The sequence below is a fragment of the Culex pipiens genome, chromosome 3 (genome assembly GCF_016801865.2).
Source record: "Culex pipiens pallens isolate TS chromosome 3, TS_CPP_V2, whole genome shotgun sequence".
In the NCBI taxonomy this organism is placed as follows: domain Eukaryota; kingdom Metazoa; phylum Arthropoda; class Insecta; order Diptera; family Culicidae; genus Culex; species Culex pipiens.
In genome coordinates this window covers 160903988-160920073 of record NC_068939.1, presented here as the reverse complement: position 1 = coordinate 160920073, position 16086 = coordinate 160903988, and the positions used below count along the sequence as shown (strand labels likewise).

At 34.8% G+C, this 16086-nt stretch overlaps 1 protein-coding gene across 1 annotated transcript; it reads right to left on the bottom strand.

The window, feature by feature from the left end:
- Positions 1-506: 506 nt before the first annotated feature.
- Positions 507-14846, bottom strand: LOC120413676 (chromatin assembly factor 1 subunit A). Its single transcript, XM_039574604.2, has 5 exons — positions 14398-14846; positions 8839-11158; positions 8614-8780; positions 1456-2426; positions 507-1390 (listed from the first exon to the last, which is right to left on the bottom strand). Exons 1-5 carry the CDS (start codon positions 14479-14481, stop codon positions 955-957), a joined length of 3978 nt encoding a protein of 1325 aa, XP_039430538.1. The 5' UTR covers positions 14482-14846; the 3' UTR covers positions 507-954.
- Between the last annotated feature and the right edge of the window lie 1240 nt (positions 14847-16086).

Here is a 16086-nt window from a genome sequence, read left to right as displayed (position 1 = left end):
GCTACGTCCATCGGGTTCTTGGAGTAAAACCGCCAGTTTACCCAAAAATCCGTCCAACGTCCAGGTCTCGGATTTTGACAGTGCCACGGTCGAAGTACAACAGGTACAGGGTGAGCGTTTTCGTAATCGTTATCGGAAATCTAAGGTTTTTCGTTTACTTTGTGAAGTTCAATCAACTCTTGACTCATTTCATCCCTCATCCAGAACTATTTCTAAACCCATTATAAATTTCCCACATTTTTCCACCTCATTTTAGCGCGCATCAACCCGGAACCAGCCGACTCCAAAGCGAAACGACCACAAGAATGACGGAAATGATCATGTCAGCATATTTCTGTTCGAATGAGAAGTGAAATAAAAAACGGCGCCATCGTTTTAAAGTGCGTTTAAAAATATGCATGTATTTTATTCACTATTCACAGTTTATTCAACTCTTTTTTTTTTGCTGTCGTCCGCCTCGTCTCTTTCTCTCTCGTTCTGATCGGTTGATATGATTTTTTTTTCAATTTGCAACGGTCACTTTGATTGTGAGCGGGAAGATTTAATCAAACTTAGCTTTTTTTGCCAGTAGTTTTTGTCTAAGGTTGAAAGCTTTTATTTGCAAAATTGGGAGTGGGGGATGAACAATGAGAGACAACAATCTTACCGCTACTGTTAGAACTAATAGAACTAGTTTCTAAAATGTGTATATATGTATATAATGCAGTGCCTGTCTGAGCTAAGAAGCGCCGATTGTTAGGGAAAATGTCGCAAAGCTATCAATCGGCAAACCTAAAAAAAACTTCAAGGTTGGCCACTTGGAGGAAAACCAAGAAATAAACGCGATCCAGCGGGGGAAACAAAATAATCCTTAAATTATAATAACTTACAACTTGTAATGCAACGAGACACAAAAAAGAAACACATTAAACCGAGATGTTCCGGATCTCTCCGTCCGTGTTCCCTGGTCCCGCTTTAATCGTCTAACACTACAATCTCGTCCACGTCCATCCGCTCCAGACCCTTATTGCTGCCGCTGGTACTGCTGCTTCCGGCATCCGCCGGCTTCTTGGCCAAAAACTGGCTAATCAGGTTATTTTTGGTGGCCTGCGGAATCGACTGCCCCCGCGGAACCGACATCAACAGCTGGACGCGCTTCTTCGGCTGCTGCTGGGAATCTGTGCTGGAGCTTGCCGCCGCCGTTGGAGTCTTCTTGGTGCTGCTGGAGGGTTTGGCCTTTGGCTTTTGATTTGGGGTGGTGGTGGCTTCTGCTCCGTTGGTGATGGATTTTTTCCGCTCCTTGGCAAACTGTTTTCGCTTTTCGTCCTCGGAGAGCTTCTTGGTGAATTTGGTGATTGCGGCGCCGGCGGCGGGTTTCGCTTTGGACGAGGAACTGGGCGTGGATGATTGTCTGAAAGAATATAAAAATGAAATTGATAGGACCAAAAAATCAACTCTTGTAGCAAGACCACTCACCTCTCCTTCTTCTCCTTCTCCTCTCCGTTAACCACCTCCTTGCTCTTCTTCTTCTTCGGTGGCGTCTTCTTCTCCTCCCCTCCCTCTTCCCCCTCACCACCACCCTCCGCGTCCTTATCCTTCTCCTTGCGCTCCTTTTTGCTCTTCACGATCGGCTTCAGGATGTAGTCCCACCCGGTGGGCACCTTCAAATCCGTCAGCTCGTACCGCACCAGCGCCTCTTTGTTCACGTACCAGCACATCTTGTTCTGCATCGGGCCCTCCTCCGGACACGGCCGCCAGCTGGAAATCTCCAAAATCTTCGTCCGAATGCTGTCCGGCGCAAACTGGGGCACCTTTTCCCCGTCGTCCCTCCGTTTGCCCCAGTACGCAAGGAACTCCTTCACCAGGAAGCTCCGATTCTGGCCACACCCATGAATCATCATGATCAACTCGCGGACGCCCTCGTCAACCAGTTTGACCATCTTCGCCTTCGGGACGCGTTCCGTCGCCGAGCTCGCTTCACCCGGCTTCGCCGGCGACGAACTGTTCGAGTCCGGTTCGCTGCTGCGCACGGTCGTGAACGAAATCGGTTCCTCCGGGTCGAACAGCATGGCGCGGGCCTTCAAAATTTCCCAAATCACCGCCGAACACTCGGACCGCTCGTTCCCGCTGCCGCCATTCTCCCACAAACACCCGATCAGCCGCGGTTTGATCTTTTCCGTCTTTTTCTTCATCTCCGCCGCAAACTCCTGCTGCATGATCTTCAGCTTGGCCTTTTGCGCCTCCGGACTGTTGTCGTCGGCGACGTCGTCCTCCGCCTGCAGCTCCTCGTCGCTGAGATGGCCGTGCGGCACGAAGAAGTCGTTGTCCACCTCGTAGTCTTCCTCCTCCTTGTCGACGTCCTTTTCGTCGTCGCTGCCGTGCAGCGACTCGCCCGGTTCCTCCTCCTCCCACTCGTCGTCCGAGTCGACCTCGTAGTCGAAGAATTTCTGAAATTGTTAAAAGTTTTCTTGGAATTAGCTTAAAAATAAAACAGTATTTCAAAAAGCAGAGCAGAATTTAAGTCATCAAGGTGGTTATCTCCTATTTGAGGTTTAATACCTAAATCAAGCCCATTTCATAGCCTCGTTGCTCAGAAGGCACATTGCCGATTTAAAAAATAATATATTTTAGGTTAGGATCCCACATGATTTAATCTTTTTAATCGCCAGATATCAAAAAAAAATATTCTAAAATCTTAAAATTCATTAAATTTGAGAAACCGTTAAATTTTTTTTTATTTTGGAAATTTTTGAATTTGTTGCAGGCCAAGGATTGATACCTAAGAGCATGCAATGGCACTGACCTTGTTGCGTGTTCTTCGGTTGACGTCCACGTAAGGAACATCCTGGAAGGAGCGTAACTAACTACATCCGTAGTTCTGTTAGATCATCCGAATTATCTTGATCAGAACAGTATAGCTCTGGTTCCTTGCGAGTGTCCTATTTTCTTACCTCCACGTTGGCTTGGTTTTCATGATGACCTAGCTGGTGGCCTGTGGAAACGGATCGTAAACCTTTGACCACCGCGGGTCAGAGTCGAGACGGCTAAAAGAAAGGGGCGCGACAATGTGGGAAAGGGAAGTAATTTGTGATTGTAGACGGTATTGTTTTGATTCGCAGTATGTTGAGTCAACTGCTGTGGATGTACCTGAAACATCGCACAACGGGGTTTCTCTTCTCTTCATTCTCAGCTACCACCTATCTCCTATTTTTATTTTGCTCTTCTGATTCCCAATTCTTCACTGATTCTTCTATTTAATATCCATCATATGATTTTAGTTTTACTAACTTTTGATTCTCTTATCTCTCAAAGCTTTTCCACTCTTTTCTATCAATTGATACTGCTGTAACAAACTTTGTTTTGTTTTTTTTTTTCCTTAAAAATATACTTTTCCTTAATGTACTAGTAATATCATGTCTATTTATCATTCGCCTAATCTTTTTTGATTTTATTGCAAATTTATTTATTTGAATAATTCTTTACCTGTCCTATAAATTATCATTACTATAATCTAAGCTTGTTTTGTATCTCTATTTATTAACTATAGTCTAATTTTACATCTAATACAACTAGCTTCTCATTTTTATTCTTCAAAATACGCTCAACATTCTCTTACTATTGATATTTGATTTTTATAAAATAAATTCTCTCTTACTATCTATTGTTTTGAAACTTCACCTTTTTCTTAAGCAAGTGAGGTTCGAGCCCTTACTCAATTTATGGAATGATTAAAGGATTAACACAAATATTACTATTGTACTTTTGAAAAACTTTTATAACATGCTTAGGACCAAAATATTGTAACACAGCACCGCGACAAAAGAAATAGCAACAGATAAACACGACTCAACAATAGGGGAGATTTCAGGAGAAAACAATACACAGTAAAATAACAATTAGTTTTTGAAATCAAACTAAAATAAAACAGTTATTGCTTTAATGAAAGTTGATAGGCACACTATAGATGGTTAGGCGCTTATACTTACATCAAACCCTACGTAATGTACCACCCCCGGCCGAGTTAAAATGCGTAACCGGAAAAGAAGGTGTGCATGCCTGGCACGAACACTCAAAGCGTGTTCTAGCGTGCTGCTCGTACTGACTCAGAGCAAGGGTGAGATGTAGGTGTAAGGGCAGTGCGTGTTCGTCGGGAACCTAGTGCATAAGATCGGTCAAGGCCCGTTCTTACACTGAAAATTGCGAATTGCGAATTGCGAATTTTGGAAATTTTTGAATTTGTTAAAAAAATTAAAATTCTTACAATTCTTGAAATTCTAAAATTTTTTGAAAATCTAGAATTCTAATTTTTTTTTTAATTCTAGAAATTGTAGAAATTTTTTAAATTCTCGGAATTCTTCAAAATTCTTAAAATTCTGGAAATTCTTGAAATTCTTGAAATTCTTTAAATTTTCTTAAATTCTTTAAATTCTTTAAATTCTTCAAATTCTTGAAATTCTTGATATTCTTGAAATTCTTAAAATTCTTGAAATTCTTGAAATTCTTGAAATTCTTGAAAGTCTTGAAATTCTTAAAAATCTTGAATTCTTGAAATTCTAAAAATTATTAGAACTCTTGAAATTCTTCAAAAAATTTCAAATTCTTAATATTCTTGAAATTAAAATTCTTAAAATTCTTAAAATTCTTAAAATTCTTAAAATTCTTAAAATTCTTAAAATTCTTAAAATTCTTAAACATCTTAAAATTCTTAAAATTCTTAAAATTCTTAACATTCTTAAAATTCTTAACATTCTTAAAATTCTTAAAATTCTTAAAATTCTTAAAATTCTTAAAATTCTTAAAATTCTTAAAATTCTTAAAATTCTTAAAATTCTTAAAATTCTTAAAATTCTTAAAATTCTTAAAATTCTTAAAATTCTTAAAATTCTTAAAATTCTTAAAATTCTTAAAATTCTTAAAATTCTTAAAATTCTTAAAATTCTTAAAATTCTTAAAATTCTTAAAATTCTTAAAATTCTTGAATTCTTAAAATGTTTGAAATTCTTAAAATTTTTGAAATTCTTAAAAATTTTGAAATTCTTAAATTTTTTGAAATTCTTAAAATTTTTAAAATTTTTAAAATTTTTGAAATTTTTGAAATTTAAAAAAAAATTAAAAATTTCTAAAGTTCTTAAAATTCTTAAAATTCTTAAAATTCTTAAACATCTTAAAATTCTTAAAATTCTTAAAATTCTTAACATTCTTAAAATTCTTAAAATTCCTAAAATTCTTAAAATTCTTAAAATTCTTAAAATTCTTAAAATTCTTAAAATTCCTAAAATTCTTAAAATTCTTAAAATTCATAAAATTCTTAAAATTCTTAAAATTCTTAAAATTCTTAAAATTCTTAAAATTCTTAAAATTCTTAAAATTCTTAAAATTCTTAAAATTCTTAAAATTCTTAAAATTTTAAAATTCTTAAAATTCTTAAAATTCTTAAAATTCTTAAAATTCTTAAAATTCTTAAAATTCTTAAAATTCTTAAAATTCTTAAAATTCTTAAAATTCTTAAAATTCTTGAAATTCTTAAAATTCTTAAAATTCTTAAAATTCTTATAATTCTTAAAATTCTTAAAATTCTTAAAATTCTTAAAATTCTTAAAATTCTTAAAATTCTTAAAATTCTTAAAATTCTTAAAATTCTTAAAATTCTTAAAATTTCTAAAATTCTTAAAATTCTTAAAATTCTTAAAATTCTTAAAATTCTTAAAATTCTTAAAATTCTTAAAATTCTTAAAATTCTTAAAATTCTTAAAATTCTTAAAATTCTTAAAATTCTTAAAATTCTTAAAATTCTTAAAATTCTTAAAATTCTTAAAATTCTTAAAATTCTTAAAATTCTTAAAATTCTTAAAATTCTTAAAATTCTTAAAATTCTTAAAATTCTTAAAATTCTTAAAATTCTTAAAATTCTTAAAATTCTTAAAATTCTTAAAATTCTTAAAACTCATGACATTATTGACATTCTTAAAAATCTTAAAATTCTTGAATTCTTGAAATTCTTGAATTAATAAAATTTTTGAAATTCTTAAAATTTTTGAAATTCTTAAAATTTTTGGAATTCTTAAAATTTTTGAAATTCTTAAAATTTTTGAAATTTTTAAAAATTTTGAAATTCTTAAATTTTTTGAAATTCTTAAAATTTTTGAAATTCTTAAATTTTTTGAAATTCTTAAAATTTTTAAAATTTTTGAAATTTTTGAAATTTTTAAAAAAATTAGAAATTTCTAAAGTTCTTAAAATTCTTGAAATTGCTGAAATTAATTAAATTATAGAAATTTTGAAACACTTGAAATTTTAAAAATTCTTAAAATTTCTCTCAAATTTTTGAAATTCTAAAAAATTTATAAAATTTTTGAAATTCATAAAAAATCATTAATTTTTTTTTAAATTTAAAAATTTATGAAATTTCTAATATTCTCAAAACTCGATTCAGCTTTCAGATTCAGCTCAGATTGCTAATATTAATTTTTACAGCGATAAAGCTGATTTTCTGAGTACAATGACCCTTTGTACGACCACAAAGAGTTTAAAATGGATTTTTAAATCAATTTTGAAAAATTAACCCCACGGTCCTTCTTGACAGAAAAGTTCCTGCTTGGCAGCTCGTTCCAAGGGGACCATATTTGATGCATCGGAAAAATGTTGTCTTGTCAATATTTTTTTGCATAAAAATGGAAAAAAGTGATCAGAAATGGTTTTTGATCGTGTTTTTTACCGTTGTACATAAAAATTGACATATGGCTTTAGTACCCAATTGTTGAAATTCTTTAAATTTTATTTTATTGTTGAAATCAATAAAATTCTTGTTATTCTTGAAATTCTACTTTAAAAAAAAATTAATACTTAATTTTTTTTAAATTATGGACTTTTTTTAATTTTGGACTGTTCTGAAATTTTTGATTTTTTTTTAATAACTGAAATTCTTGAGTTTTTTGTAATTGTTTTTTTTAATATTTAAAAAGTCTTCAAATTCTATACATTTATGAACTTTTTTGAAATTTGCAAAATTATAGATTTTTTTTTAAATTTGTAAAATTTTTCAAATTCTTAAATTTCTTAATTCTAGATCTATAATTTTTCAAAACAACTAATGCGCTATGGATTTCCAATGTACTAAGGATCATTCGAAAAAGTAAGCGAGAATTCTTAAATTCAAATTTCAAATCCTCAAAGAGATTAAAAAATAGATGCAAACATTCGAAAAATCAAATTACAAAAATTCAAAAACCTAAAAACCATACAATTTTAAAATATAAAAAAATAACTTAAAATTCCTAACATTCTTGAAATTGTTGAAATTTTAAAAAATAACTTAAAATTCCTAACATTCTTGAAATTGTTGAAATTCTAAAAAAATCATAAAATTATTCTTAAAATCTAAAATAACATATGCACATTCTATAACACAATCTAAAATTTTCAATTTGCAAATTATCCAAATGGCGAAATTCATAGATTTTAAAACTCTGAAGTTCAAAAAGAAAAAACAATCATAAATACAAAAATTTTAAAACTACAATTTTAAAATCTCAAGATCAAAAACTAAAGAAAACCCAAAAATTTTAAATTCTCACATATAATAATTGTTTTAAAATTCTAAAATTCGCAGCATGTAAAATTTTAAAATTTTGAAATTTTCAAATTCAAAAATGATAACAATCAAAAACTCAGTAACTCAACCCTCTACTGCCCAAGTTTTTTTCGAAAATTGTTATTTTGTCTTGTTTAGGAGATCATTTTCAGCACCTTTTTTCTACGATTTTTTTTTTACTTTTTTCGTTCTAGATTTTTCTTGTTTCATATTTAGTTTTTTAATCTGCATTTATCTTGTTTGGTTTGTGTTTGTTTTTTTCCTACTCTACCACCTCAGTACAGCCTATCTATTTTTATATTTTTACAGCCTTTTTTTCTATTTTTTGCTTGTTTTCACATTTTCTGCTTTAGAATGCCAGCATTGTCATTTAAATAAAAAAAACATAGAGACATCGCTGAGACACTACAAAAATTACTGCACATTTCCTTTTACTTTAAATATAGGAAAAGTTAGTTAAAAACACAGCCAAAGTTGACCCCTGAAATTTTTAAAAAACATTGGCAAAGTCACATAAAACTAGTCAAACTTCCAACCCTAAAATTTCCTATTATTTTAAGAGTTCTTCTTTCCAGTACTTTTTAAAGTACAAAAATTATAATCTATAATAATATAGTTGAAAAATAGACCATGTTCCCTCCTAGCTGCGTACTCAGCTTAAATGAGCAATTGAGGATTTGTTTTATTTTTATTTTTTTGCTTTTTTAATGTTTTTGAAATCCTCACTTTACGGTTTCCAAAACACTCAGAGAGCAAATAATAAATATTTAGTTTATTAGCCCTATTCAAAAATAAACTCCCTAAAAAATGGTTGAAAGACAAAAGGTCAGCGGACTTTCCTGTATCCCCTTAAGGTAAGTTTAATTCATGAAAGAATTCAACCTGAAAGTAGTTTTACTTTCACAAATTTGACAGTGATTCCCTATTATGTGTTCCATCTTTCATCCGCTTCAGCACAATTAGATCCGCTTCCATCAAATGCTTTACATCTTTGTTACCGGGGTCAAGTTTGTGGTTAGTCTTTCCACAAGTAGATTACTCACCGTATCCTGCGCAAACGGTTTCCGCGGCCGAATGTTGGCGCTCTTCTTCCGCCACGTACCCCGGTACGGCGGCCGCCGGTTCTCCTCAAACAAAAAGTACTTGGCGCGATACCGCTTGCTCGGCACCGCCGTCCGGTCCTCCTCAATCTGGTGGCACACGTCGTCGTCTAAAAAAAATAAATTTGATTATTTTTTAAGGTTTGGTTGGTTTAAGGGTTCTCTTACCGACAATCATGACGTCATCCTCCGCTCCGTCCGCGTCCTCCTCTTCCGCGATCCACGTTCGGTCCATTGTTCCGGCTTGGTACTGGGCGGATTTTAGCTGACCCAGGTAGAGTTCGCTGCGTTCGACCACGACGGCTTGCTTGCCCTGCTCGTCGCTGGACTTCCGGAGCAGGTCTTCCAGCTTTAGCTTGCGGTCTTTCGGGAGGGTTACTCGGCAGGTCGGCGCCAGCCGCATGTCCCCCTTGACGCAGAACGGCATGAACGCTTGCTGCTGAGGTGGCAGGAACTGATGATCTTCGCCGGAGGACTCCATGGAGTTCTCGTCGTCCGAGTGCTTCGAGCCGCCGCCGGCTTTCTTCACGAAGAAGCTCTGGAAGGCTTGAGCGGTTTTCTGCTTGCGCTTTTCTTCCGCTTCCTTTTCCTCTTCCTTTTTGCGACGTTCCTCCTCCTTTTGCTCGTCCTTTTTGCGCTTCTCTTCGTTCTTGGCGTCCAGCTCCGCTTGACGTTTCTTTTCCTTTTCCTCTCGTTCCTTGCGCTTTTGTTCGTCTTTTTCCTCCTTCTCCTTGCGCTTCTGCTCCTCCTTTTCTTCGCGCTCCTTCCGCTTTTGCTCTTCCTTTTCCTCGCGCTCCTTTCGCTTCTGTTCCTCCTTGTCTTCCTTCTCCTTTTTGCGCAGCCGTTCCTGCTCTTCGCGCTCCTTCTGCTTCGCTTCGCGTTCCTCCTCCTTCTTGCGCTTGCGATCTTCCAGCTCCTGCTGCTTCAGCGCCAGCCGCTTCTCCGCCTCCATCTTGCGGGCCATCTGCTTGGGCGTAAGCTTCCGGTTGTCCGCGGCGCCGGACAGCGCCGTCCGGTCCTTGGAGTTGGGCGTGCACAGCATGTACGCGTTCTCCTCGGCGTCCGCCGTGTTTTCTCCGTCGTCCGAGTCGTTCAGGCAGATGCTGGCGATGGTGTTGTTGCGGGACTCTGCAGAATCCACCTCCATCGGTTCTTCCGACGGCTCTACCGTCACGACGATCTTGGGCTTGTCCTCGGGTCCGTTCTGCACCTTGGCGAAGAACTTGTCCAGGGCGCCTTTGGCGGAGGGCGGTTTCTTGTCCTCTGGTGTTGTCTCCTTGTTCGGTGTCTCTTCCGCACCTTCTGGCTTCTTCGCAGAAGCTGCTCGAGAGTACCGCGTGCGCTTGCCGTTGCTGTCGGTGACGCTTGGAGTCTTGGCTTCCTTGACTACTTTAGTCTCCTTTTCCGGCTTTGCCTCGACTTCTGATGTCTTGGAAGGTTCTTCTGGTTGTTCCTTCGATTTGTCGCTTGATTCGACGTCCGAAGTCTTTGCCGGTTCTTTCTCCTTTACTTCTTCAGTTGAAACGTCTTCCTCAACTGTCTTCGTTGGTTCAGCTTTCGATTCAGCGACTTCCTCGACAGCCGCCTTTACTTCCTCTGATGTTTCCTGTTGCTTCGTCGTCTTTGCCGCCTTCACGGAAGATCGTCTCGGCTTGGGCGATTTCTTCTTTTCGCTTTCCTCTTTGGAAGCTCGCGATTGACGAGGCCTTCCTCGGCGAGGTGTCACCTCTGATTTGGCCGTCTCCGACGGCATTTCTTCGACTTTCTCTTCAGTTTTTGCTGGAGTTTCCTCAACCGCTTCCTTATCTTCTGTCTTAGATTCGTCGTTCTTGACGTTTTCTTGATCTTTTAATGGTTCCTCCACAACTTCCTCTACTTTTTTAGAAGTTTCCTTAGCTTTTTCCTCAACCACCGGTTGCTCATCGGCTTCCTTCGCCTTCTCCGGTTCCTCCTTCTCATCCTCAGACAAATCACTATCGTCGATCGCAATCGGTTCCGCATCCGCAGCAGGTTCAACCTTCCCCTTCCCCTCCTTCTTCCCCCTCTTTTTCTCCTTCACCACCTTCTTCTTCTTCTCCGAGCCCTCCTTACCTCCCGCGCTCTTCCGCTTCTTCGACGCCATCGGCAGCTTGATCCGGATCTTCCGATCCGAACTCCCCTCTCCACTCTCACTCCCACCCTCCTTGGGCGTCGCCACCTTGACCAACTTCCCGTCCTTCCGCACATCAACCAAGTCCCGGCTGTTACTCCCCTCGTCATCCGCCCCGACTCCGGGCATCGAATCATCGTCCAGCAGAATCACCGCATCGACCGCGTCCTTGACGTTCTCCTTGGCTTCGGAGGTGCGGCCGATCTTGGCGGCGCGCAGCGCGTCCACCGCCACCGTCGACTCGACCGAGGGCTTGCGCTTACGGGACTCGCTGCGCAGGGACGTGGGGGAAGCGGTGGCCGGGGCGATGGCCGCTGGCGTGGGGGAACCGGTGAGGACCTGCGAAAAAAAAGGGAAAGAGAGTTTTTCAACGAATCGTCTTGGCGGTTAATTCAGTGGGGTAGGGCTGGCCAGTGCACGGTGGGCCGAATCGCAAAATAAATTAGACATTTATTTTCTGAAACAAGTTGCAGTTTTATTTGGATCAAACGATTGAATCAAGCCATTATGCATCATTATTTTTTTTCGTACAAGGCTCCATACAATATTGCAGACTGGTCTACAAAGTATTTTCCGATCGGTCTTCGGCAAAAGGAAGAAACACGGAAAAAAATGTTTGACTTTTTATTGGTAAAAGTTTAATTCCCAAAATAAGACCATTGCAAATAAAATTCAAGATTTTTATATTTAAGGGGTAAAAAAGGCATATTTTGCAATTGAGAATGGTGTAAAATATGGTACCAGAGACATTGCCGAACAAAATTTTTAAAATCATTTATAAATGAAAAATCAAATGCGCCATCAAAAATAACTTCACACATTTTTTGATAAAGTGTACCATTTTTTAGTTTTGAGATTATTTTTTAATGATCAGTTTTTTTTGTAATTTAAAAAAACTTCATGAAGGAGAAGCACCCTAGCAAAAACATGTTCGAATAGTTGAGATAATTTTCTACATTTTTTCAAGACTTTGTTGATTGGACTGCTGTTCGCTGTTAAGGATTAAATTTCGAGAAAAATTAGTTTATCTCAAGGTCACTTTATTAGCCTTATTTTTTTAACTCATTTTATTAGCCTTAATCTCGGAAACTGTTGGTTAGTTTTTCAATTTTAATAAATGTCGTTTTAACTGTCTGCTCGTTTGTAAAAAAAAAGATTTTTAAAATGTAGCCCAACATTTAAATATTTCCAAATATGTGTTAAAGCTTTTTTTTAAAGTTACTTTTGATTCTACAAAATTGAACTTTTTTTATTATTAAAGAGCACAAATTTCACAAATATTTTTTTAAATAAGATTGATGATCGAAATCATATTTTCAGAGACATCGCAAGTAGTTGGCTAAATTGTAAAAAAATGTCATTAACAGAAAATTTCACCTTAAAATAATCTATTTGAACTGCATTTTTAAATGATTTTAAAAAATTTGATTCAGATTGATTTCAGACATTTTTCAAAAATCATTTTTTTCCAAAGTGCATATCTCCGGTTAAAGATTTTGCTCCAGTGTAAACTCTAGCGTAAAATATTTTAGTACACTGAAAACAGGGTGGCAACAACATTTTTAATTTGGAATTCCCGGGTTTTCCCCGGATTTCAATTTTTTTCCGGTTCCAAAAGTTTTTAAAATTCTGTTTCGGTCATAACATAAATTTATTTGTCTTTTTTTTTAAACATATTTAATTTTGTTTTTGCAAACATTTTTTTTAAATTAGCTTTCTCTATCCCAGAATAATGTTTGGATATGAAAAAAAAATACAGACTTATTTATTTTACAATATAATTTGCGAATACAGTCCTTCTAAAAAAAAAAGTATGTTCAAAAATTAAAAAAAAAAATGTTAAAATCTTAAATTCAAGACAAATATCAGAAATTTCAATTCTAGAATGCTAGAAATTTAAAAATTTAAATTTAAAAAATTCTAAAATCCTGAAATTTCAAAATTATCAAATTCGTAGCATTGAAAATATTTAAATAACTTTTAATTTTTTTTTCATTTTTGATTTTATAAGTTTCCAAATATTTTTTTTTTATTTTGGATTTTTTAATTTTTTGGATTTCGGAATTTCTAAATACATTTTTTTAGTTTTTTTTATTTTTTCCATGTTTGTATTTTTGAATTTTATAATTCCCAAATTTTAAAATTTCTTATTTTTTTATTACAAATTAAAATTTTTTTGACTCATGAAATTTTAGGGAAATAAAATTTAATCTGGAGTTTTATTATTCATTTTTTTTTTTTTTTTGAAAAGGTTCAATAAACCAAATTTCCAGTTTTTGCTTTTTGGGTGTTTTTGAAACCGCCTTGAGTCAGGGGTATTAAAAATCACCCAAAAAGCAAAAACTGACAAATAGGTTTTTTTTTACCTTTAAAAAAAAAACTCCAGAAATGCATTGTATTATGCATTAAATTTATAAGTTTCAGAAATATTGAAATTCTTAAATTTTTTAAATTTCTAAATTGTCCATTTTTAAATTCCCAAAGCTTTGAAATGTGTAACTTCTGGAATTTGTGAATCTTTTTTTAAGTTTTGCATTCATAGATTCTGGAATTTTAGAAGTTCTTAACTTCAAAATTTTATAATTTCAAATATTTTTTAAAGAAAAAAAAATAGTAATTTTTAATTAATTTTTTTTAAATGTATTATTTCACAAAACTTAAAAATGTTTTAAATCTTAAAAAAAAATTATTTAGAAAAGACGTATTTTTTAACATTCATCATTCATTGCAAAAAATTAAATAAAAAAATCAAGATTTTTTTCCGTGGCCATATTTGGCCACGCCGAATCTAGATCAAACTTCGTGAACTCAGAAACTGGTTTCGGGTAACTTGGAGAAGGTCAACTTTTTATAAACCATCCTGATCAAATAGACTCTTTGATCAGATTTTATGTGAAAAAAAAAGTTAAAAATGTTATGATGATTTTTCCAAAGGTTTAGACAATTTTAAGAATTGTTTTTTTTTTGTACTGAAAAATAAATCAATTGTTTTTAAGATGTCGTCAATTGCAAAAAAAGAGTTAAATGTTAACACTTTAAACAACACTTTTTCTATCCATCAAAATGTAAATAAACAGCAACTGAAACTTTTTTTGTTTCCTCCGAAAAACTGCGGCTTTTACTCAAATCTGTGACTTTCGATCGAAAATTCAAGATTATCTTCAATATTTTTTAAAAAAAATTAAACGACTTTTAAAAAATAACAAGGATTGTTTGTCGTATTTTTAATGGAACGTTGATTAATTTCAGAGTAATTTTTTTTTTAAATGATCCATATCCTAACTTAGAAACTTTGGCGAAGACTTCAAATCGATCAGAAATCGGTTCTATTTTTTTATTTTTTATTTTTGAGGTCTAGCTAATAGGGTATCGTTTCCAAATAAAATTACTATGATGTACTATTACTAAATATTATTACACTTTATTTTGTACGGTAGCAACTGAATTTGTAAAGAAAATGATGCAAAATGTTTTTTATGCACTAAAAATTTTGAGAAAAAAGAAAAATCTTTCAAGAATATCGTGATTGCAAAAAAAAACATTTTAACTTTAAATTAGATTAATTTTGAAACCCTTACCTGAAACGGCAACCGTGTCTGTTTCATTTTTTTGCCCGCGGCGGATGGCGAGAGCTTGCTCTCGCCGGTGGCCACCGATTCCATCGTCAGCAAAAATCCTTCCTCCAAAAACACACAGGTAGGATGTCCTCTTCCGTGCTCTCTCTTCCTCACTTCTTAAGCTATCAGCGATCTTTTTCTTCTTTTCCCCTTAGCAGACCACCAAAAAAAAAAACTTGGAAAAGCGTTCCGGCAAATTTGCGCCCTCACTTATTTCACTCTAAACCGCACCAAATCCACCCAAAATCAGCACAAAAACACTCTCGTTCCGTGCGGAAGTTTCTCCCCCGCAAACTGGACCACTTTTCACGCACAACCGAGCCCGTTTTTCCGCCAATTTTTGCAAATAATTTTCCAACCCGTGAAAACTGCGTGTTTTTTCCTGGCACAGGGCACTGATCTGCGAAGGAGTTCGGGCGTTTGACAGGCCAAAAGAGCGCGCTTTTCAAAATAAACACAGCACCGAGAATGAACACGCGCGCGCGATGTCAAAATGAACACCAGGCAGGCAGGCAGGCGTTACGAAATGTTGACCATTGACGGCGGGTTGAAAAAGGGGGATTTCTTAAAAATAATAATAATCATTTCTGGAGTTTTTGGGTTTGAAAAGGTTCGTGAAACAATTTTTTTTTGCTTTTTGGGTGTTTTTGAAGGATAATAACCCAAAAATTGAAAATTTTGTGTTTAAGAATAAAAAAACCCTGGATTTCATCTTGATTTTTGGAATTAATTTTGTGGTCCGATCTATGCTAATTACACCGACCAACAAAATTTCTGCGCAAAATAAAAAAATATAAAAATTTAAATAACAAGCCATGGTCTCAACATTTGAATGAAAATAGTAGTTTACAGGGATGCCAGATGGTTTTTTAAAATGTCTGTAAAAAAGTCTGTGTATGTCTGTGCACTTGTCTAAAATTCAAATATATCAATTTACAGTCATTGAAATCCATCAGAAATTGCGTTTTTAAGCATTTGAGAACTAACTAAATAAGTTTCGGTTAAAATTTTTACAAATTAATCATTTAATGAAGTTTTTTAAAAGTCTGTGTGCCTCAAAAAATGTCTGACACAAGCCCAAATGTCTGTGAAACACAGACAAATCTGTGCATCTGGCATCCTTGGTAGTTTATGCAACAAGTTGCAAAAAGAGGATTTTTTCAGCACGAGTCGTACATTTATCCAACGAGGTTCACCGAGTTGGATAAATACGAAGAGTGCTGAAAAAATCAAGTTTTGCATCGAGTTCCATACAACATTTTTTGCAATTCCGAAAAACACCCATTGAGTGAAATTTCAAGTCAAATTTTCATGTATTTTGTCAATAAATCGTTTAAATCAAAAAAATGTTGAAAAGTGTTACTTTTCGAAACAAGTGCTGAAAAGTTCAACTTTTCAGCACCCATTTCAGTGCTGAAAAGTAGAACTTTTCAGCATTTATTTTGAAAAGTGTTGCTATTCGATTCTGTTATTTTTGGTACAGAAAAGTAGGCTATTTCGTCGTTCAAGAATGACAGGAAAAGTAAGTAGTTTCACGACGGAATTGCAAAAAAGTGTTTTAAAGTGCATTTTACTCCTGCCAAGTTGTTTTGCAATCATTAGTTTTAAAAATTTCCAAGTATTAAAGAGATTTTTTTTCGCCGAAAAAAA

Coding starts and splice junctions, on each gene's coding strand:
- LOC120413676 (XM_039574604.2), bottom strand. CDS start 14,481: ATGGAATCGGTGGCCACCGGCGAGAGCAAGCTCTCGCCATCCGCCGCG. Junction 11,159..14,397: donor AGACACGGTTGCCGTTTCAG/GTAAGGGTTTCA, acceptor TTTTTTTCGCAG/GTCCTCACCGGTTCCCCCAC. Junction 8,781..8,838: donor GGATGACGTCATGATTGTCG/GTAAGAGAACCC, acceptor TATTTTTTTTAG/ACGACGACGTGTGCCACCAG.